Source organism: Artibeus jamaicensis, unplaced genomic scaffold, assembly GCF_021234435.1.
Source record: "Artibeus jamaicensis isolate MK-2021 breed Jamaican fruit bat unplaced genomic scaffold, CSHL_Jam_final contig_332, whole genome shotgun sequence".
NCBI lineage: Eukaryota > Metazoa > Chordata > Mammalia > Chiroptera > Phyllostomidae > Artibeus > Artibeus jamaicensis.
In genome coordinates this window covers 5,794,582-5,800,766 of record NW_026521788.1, presented here as the reverse complement: position 1 = coordinate 5,800,766, position 6,185 = coordinate 5,794,582, and the positions used below count along the sequence as shown (strand labels likewise).

At 39.6% G+C, this 6,185-nt stretch overlaps 1 protein-coding gene across 1 annotated transcript; it reads right to left on the bottom strand.

Moving 5' to 3' along the window:
• Positions 1 to 246: 246 nt before the first annotated feature.
• On the bottom strand, positions 247 to 4,938 carry LOC128627193 (uncharacterized). The gene is made up of 2 exons (XM_053664007.1): positions 692 to 4,938; positions 247 to 608 (listed from the first exon to the last, which is right to left on the bottom strand). The coding sequence occupies exons 1-2, from the start codon at positions 4,183 to 4,185 to the stop codon at positions 566 to 568; spliced, it is 3,537 nt and encodes a 1,178-aa protein (XP_053519982.1). The 5' UTR covers positions 4,186 to 4,938; the 3' UTR covers positions 247 to 565.
• Between the last annotated feature and the right edge of the window lie 1,247 nt (positions 4,939 to 6,185).

Below are 6,185 nucleotides of genomic sequence, written 5' to 3'. Positions count from 1 at the left end.
TTGGAGTTCTTGTAGCTTTTGGAGTGGTGCTATATAGCCACATAACTAACAGCTAGGAGTGTTGAAGAAGTAAACTCTGCATTAGGAGGGAAATTAGATGATCTGGGGCCCCTTTCCAACTCTGAAGCTTTCGATTATATCATCAAATAACTTATTATTAACAACACTAATAATCTTTCTTTTTAAAGTATTAAGAATATATTTATTAAACAAAGTAAAACTGAAAAACCAATTATGTGCCTTTTTCCTAAAGGACATTGCTTCAAAGTGCTGCCATGCTGAATCAAGAATCCTCTATTTCACTCTTGAAAGTCATGGAGAACAACTTCAGCATGGTTGCCAGGTCACAGTATCAGAAGAGTAGATGTGGGCAAAACAATTATACTAGCGTTTAAGGAAGATGCCCAGAGCCACCAGCTGCAGGTCTGGGTGGGCGAAAAAAAGACAAAACTGTGGAATTGGGACTCATATCTAATTTTTAGGGTGTGGATCCCTGGGTACACTGAAGACTTGATGAATTATTTTTAATTACTTCAGATATTCTGGTGAATATGGGTGCTTCATATCACAAGTAGAGTGTTTCCACTGAAAAAGGTGACATTTTGTTCCTAAAAAAAAAAAAAACAGTTCTGAAAAAAATTCTTATGCATGATATACTGCATTGATCTCAGAATATGTTGGAAATACTTACCAAATCCACTGTGTCATTCTGTTCTGTAGATGCTGGTAAATGAAAAAAGTATGATGCTTGATGCTTTTCAGTTCCAGTTCATGTTTATATTCAGAAGCATTGGGGTTCATATTATCACACAGGGAAGTTGAAGCAGACATAGCTGGTATGAGGCCAGCTGGCACATTTATAGATTGATTGGCATTCTGTAGCTTGAGCAACTTACGCTTCATTGCTGTGTGTCTTTCTCTCAGAATCTTCATTTCAAGGTTTTTCTCTTCAAGTTCATGTTCAGAGGCATTGGGGTCAATGTTTTTACCCAGTGATGCTGATGACGTGGCTGGTAGGAGGTCAGCTGCCACACTTAAACATTGAATGGCTTTCTGTAGCTTGAGCAACTTGTGCTTTATTGCCACATTTCTTCCCTTCAGAATCTTCATTTCAAGTTCATTTTTACATTCAGGAGCATTGTGGTCAATATTATCACCCAGGGAAGTTGAAGCAGGCATAGCTGGTAGGAGGCCGACTTCCCCATTTAGACATTGAGTGGCTTTCTGTAGCTTGAGCAACTTATGCTTCATTGCTACATTTTTCCCTCTCAGAATCTTCACTTCCAGGTTTTTCTGTTCATGTTCATATTCAGAAACATTTTGCTCGATATTTGCACCCAGTGATGCTGATGACATTGCTGGTAGGAGACCTGCTGCCGCATTCAGATATTCAGTGGCTTTCTGTAGCTCAAGCAACTTGTGCTTCATCGCTACATTTCTTCCCTTCAGAATCTTCATTTCCAGATTTTGTTGTTCCAATGGATTTTTATATTCAGAAGCATTGTGGTCAATATTATCACCCAGGGGAGTTACATCAGGTATAGCAGGTACAAGACCAGCTGCTGCATTTAGACAATGAGTGGCCTTCCGTAGCTTGAGCAACTTGTGCTTCATTGCAACATTTCTTCCTCTCAGAATCTTCAGTTCGAGGTTTTTCTGTTTGAGTTCATGTTCATATTCCGAAGCACTGGGGTCAATGTTTTCACCCAGTGATGCTGATGACATTACTGGTAGGAGACCTGCTACCTCATTCAGATATTCAGTGGCTTTCTGTAGCTTGAGCAACTTGTGCTTCATTGCTACATTTCTTCCTCTCAGAATTTTTACATCAGGGTTTTTCTGTTCAAGTTCACATTCATATTCAGAAGCATTTGGGTTGATGTTTTCACCCAGCGATGCTGATGACGTGGCTGGTAGGAGACTTGCTGCCGCATTCAGACATTCAGTGGCTTTCTGTAGCTTGAGCAACTTGTGCTTCATCGCTACATTTCTTCCTTTCTGAATCTTCATTTCCATATTTTGCTGTTCCAGTTTATTTTCATAGTCAGAGGCATTGCGGTCAATATTATTAACCAAGGAAGTCGAAACAGGTATACCAGGTACAAGACCAGCTGCCACATTTAGACACTGAATGGCCTTCCGCAACTTGAGCAACTTATGCTTCATTGCTACATTTCTTCCTCTCAGAATTCTTACATCAGGGTTTTTCTGTTCAAGTTCACATTCATATTCAGAAGCATTGGGGTTGATGTTTTCACCCAGTGATGCTGATGACATTGCTGGTAGGAGGCCAGCTGCCACATTTACACATTCAGTGGCTTTCTGTAGCTTGAGCAACTTACGCTTCGTCACTACATTTCTTCCTCTCTGAATCTTCATTTCCAGATTTTGCTGTTCCAGTTGATTTTTATAGTCAGAGGCATTGCGGTCAATATTATTAACCAAGGAAGTTGAAACAGGTATACCAGGTACAAGACCAGCTGCCACATTTAGGCACTGAACGGCCTTCCGTAGCTTGAGCAACTTGTGCTTCATCGCTACATTTCTTCCTCTCTGAATCTTCATTTCCAGATTTTGCTGTTCCAGCTCATTTTTATAGTCAGAGGCATTGCGGTCAATATTATTAACCAGGGAAGTCAAAACAGGCATGGCAGGTACAAGACCAGCTGCCTCATTTAGACACTGAGTGGCCTTCCCTAGCTTGAGCAACTTATGCTTCATTGCAACGTTTCTTCCTCTTAGAATCTTCACTTCCAGATTTTTCTGTTCAAGTTCATGTTCATATTCCAAAGCACTGGGGTCAATGTTTTCACCTAGTGATGCTGATGACATTGCTGGTAGGAGACCTGCTGCCTCATTCAGAAATTCAGTGGCTTTCTGTAACTTGAGCAAGGTGTTCTTTATTGCTACATTTCTTCCTCTCAGAATCTTCACTTCCAGGTTTTTCTGTTCAAGTTCATGTTCATATTCAGAAGCATTTGGGTCAATGTTTTCCCCCAGTGATGCTGATGACATTGTTGGTAGGATACCTGCTGCCGCATTCAGAAATTCAGTGGCTTTCTGTAGCTTGAGCAATTTCTTATTCATTGCCACATTTCTTCCTCTCAGAATCTTCTTTGCCAGATTTTGCTGCTCCAGTTGATTTTTATACTCAGAGGCATTGTCAATATTATTACCCAGGGAAGTCGAAACAGGTACAGCTGGTACGAGACCAGCTGTAGCATTTAGACACTGAGTGGCCTTCCGCAGCTTGAGCAACTTGTGCTTCACTGCAACATTTCTTCCTCTCAGAATCTTCAGTTTGAGGTTTTTCTGTTCAAGTTCATGTGTATATTCAGAAACACTGGGATCAATGTTTTTATCTACTGATGCTAATGACATTGCTGGGCGGAGGCCAGCTGCCACATTTAGACATTGAGTGGCTTTCTGTAGCTTGAGCAACTTGTACTTCATTGCTACATTTCTTCCTCTGAGAATCTTCATTTCGAGGTTTTGCTGTTTCAGTTTATGTTCGTATTCCGAAGCATTGGGGTCAATATTATCACCCAGGGAAATCGAAGCAGGGGTAGCTGATACAAGGTTACTTGTTGCGCCTGTAGATTCAGTGGCCTTCTGTAGCTTCAGCAACTTCTGGTACATGGCTGCGTATCTGTCTGTCAGAATCCTCATTTCAAGATTTTTCTGTTCGAGTTCATGTTTATGTTCAGAAGCCTTGGGGTCAATATTTTCAGCAGCTGTCGTTGAAGACGTTGCTGGTATGAAGCCTCCTGCTGCAGTTACTGATTGAGTATCTGCCTGCAGGTTCTCTAATTTTTGCGATTCAAGTATCTCTTTTCCTAATGATAGTTTGATCTGTAAGTCCCCTTTTATTAGATCATTGTAAGCTGCAGTTTCCTGCTTATTTTCAAGATCTATATCACTATAAAATGTCATAAATCTTTCAACCTTTGGTCTCATAGATTGTTTAGTAGTCTCCACCTCCTTCCTTCTTAATTCATTTGACTCCTCTGTTTTGTATAACATCATCCTCACATCTTTAGTGCACCTAGAGATGTGTCGAGTTAAGGACACCACACTGTGGCTCATTGGCCCCAGGTCACAGCCTAAGCTAGAGCTAAGGCCACCAAACCAGGAGGCCATCACTGAGGGTTTTAGGACTGACCTGGTCTGCTCTGCCAAAAGCATCCACTGCCATTGAACAGCTCTGCCAACTGTCTCAGAACTGCCTCTCTGCCAGACTGAGAATTAAATCACAAACACCTGTTGCTAGGCAACTCCAGATTGCTGGGCATTCCATGTGGTGGCAGTTGGGAAGAGGAGACTTGCCTTGGGCCTGAGAACAGGCCCTTCTCCAGTGATATTTCCCCCGTGGGCCTCCTCTGTTTCCTGAGGAGGAAATATACGTTGCCTGATATTGTTGTCACACAGCTCATGTTGTCTTGCACCTTGTGATTTCCATGCCACCACTTTTTTCACATTTGAGGTAGAATTGACACAGTGACACTCATCCATCTTAAGGGCACAGTTGGGCTCATTTGGCAAATGTCCACGCCTGTGCATCAGCATCTACACTGGTATTCTTTGAGTTGCCATTCATAATGCCCACTACTCGAGAGCTGTCATTAGAGCTATCTTAGAGTCACCCCACATGATGGCCTTGAGAGCCTTGCTTTAATCACTGATGTAGGAATTGACAAAGTAAGAAAATATTTGCTATGTTTGTATGTGATACCAGTTTGGAAGATGTGGTGGTTAGAACTGGGAAAAATTTAAATGAATATCTTAAAAAATAAACAGAACACACATTGATGGGTAAGTTAGAGGTACATTTAGATTTTTTAACTAATGAAATCTAAGGTCAAAATAGCGTTATTTCTGAGAAGAGGACTCAAGAAAATACTTCATACAATGGTGAAGGACTTAACTATTGTTGGAAAATTGTCTACTCTACTATAGTTATAATAAGGGTTAATATTATAACATAGCAAATGTTTTCACGTAGATAGCTGCTATGCAGCGTCAAGACTTTCCTCATTGGAAGTTGAGTGATGTTGTTTAAGACCCTGCTTTCTAGAGTCATACTTTCTAGATTTAAAGCAGGGTCCTGTACAAATTACCATAATGTGGGCAGTTTATGCTACTGTTTCCTAGTCTATAAAAGGAGTAAAAGATAGAGGGTGGTTTACACACTGTTCTGCAGATTAAGTTATAATATAAAGTGCTTTGATCAGGAATTGGCTTATAGTAAGTTTTCAAGTGCTATTACTGTTCATTTTAAAATTCAAGTTCTGTATTATGGGTATGTGGTTATTTATTATCCTTAAACCAGGAAGTTTTAAAAGTTAAAAATTCTGACCTATCACTTAAGTAGCTTTTGAGATCTTTATCTTTTTGATGGCAGAGTGTTTAGTCACATCACTGACCTGGCTGTATCATTAGGGAAACATGAATAACTATAAATGGAAGTTTTGTTTAACAGTATAATCTTAATTCTAACTTAAAACAGTTCATGCTATCTTTCTCTATTTTAGCCCTTAATTATACAGTCAGTAGGAGGCAGAACACAGAGCATGGAGATAACAAAGACAGGCACTGAAGGCAAAATTAAAGGTAAGATTTTGAATAAAATGTTCATAGTAGGAATGAAATATGCTCAAATATGTTGTTATACTTGTTAAAGACACCTGTCAACAATGTACAACTTAATAGGGTGTTACATGCTGCTACACAGAAGCACCATGAAGGTAAGGATCTTAGTATGCTTGTTCTCTGATGTTACCCGCCCCCACCCCACCCCCTCACTGGTTAGAACTGTGCCTGGAGCATAGTAAGCACTTAGCAGCTATTTGAATGATTAATGAAATTGTTACTTAATTCAATATACAGTATTGGCCAAAATTATTAAATTCATTTTAATAGCTCCTAGTGTACATTTCTTTGCATGAAATAGACAAGTATTTGTTGAGTCAATTTATTTAAGCTACATTATTTGCATTCCTTATTGTAGCTACAGAAGATTAAAGGATGTTATTTGCCTACAAACTCCTAACAAAGATGAACTTAATTTTAAAGAGGAAAAAATAATCCATTTGACAAGTAAGGTATTTCTCAGTTTTTCACTGAATCATGTAATTTAGTCGCAGAAAGATTTCTCAATATTCTAACATTTAGCTCTATAAGAACTA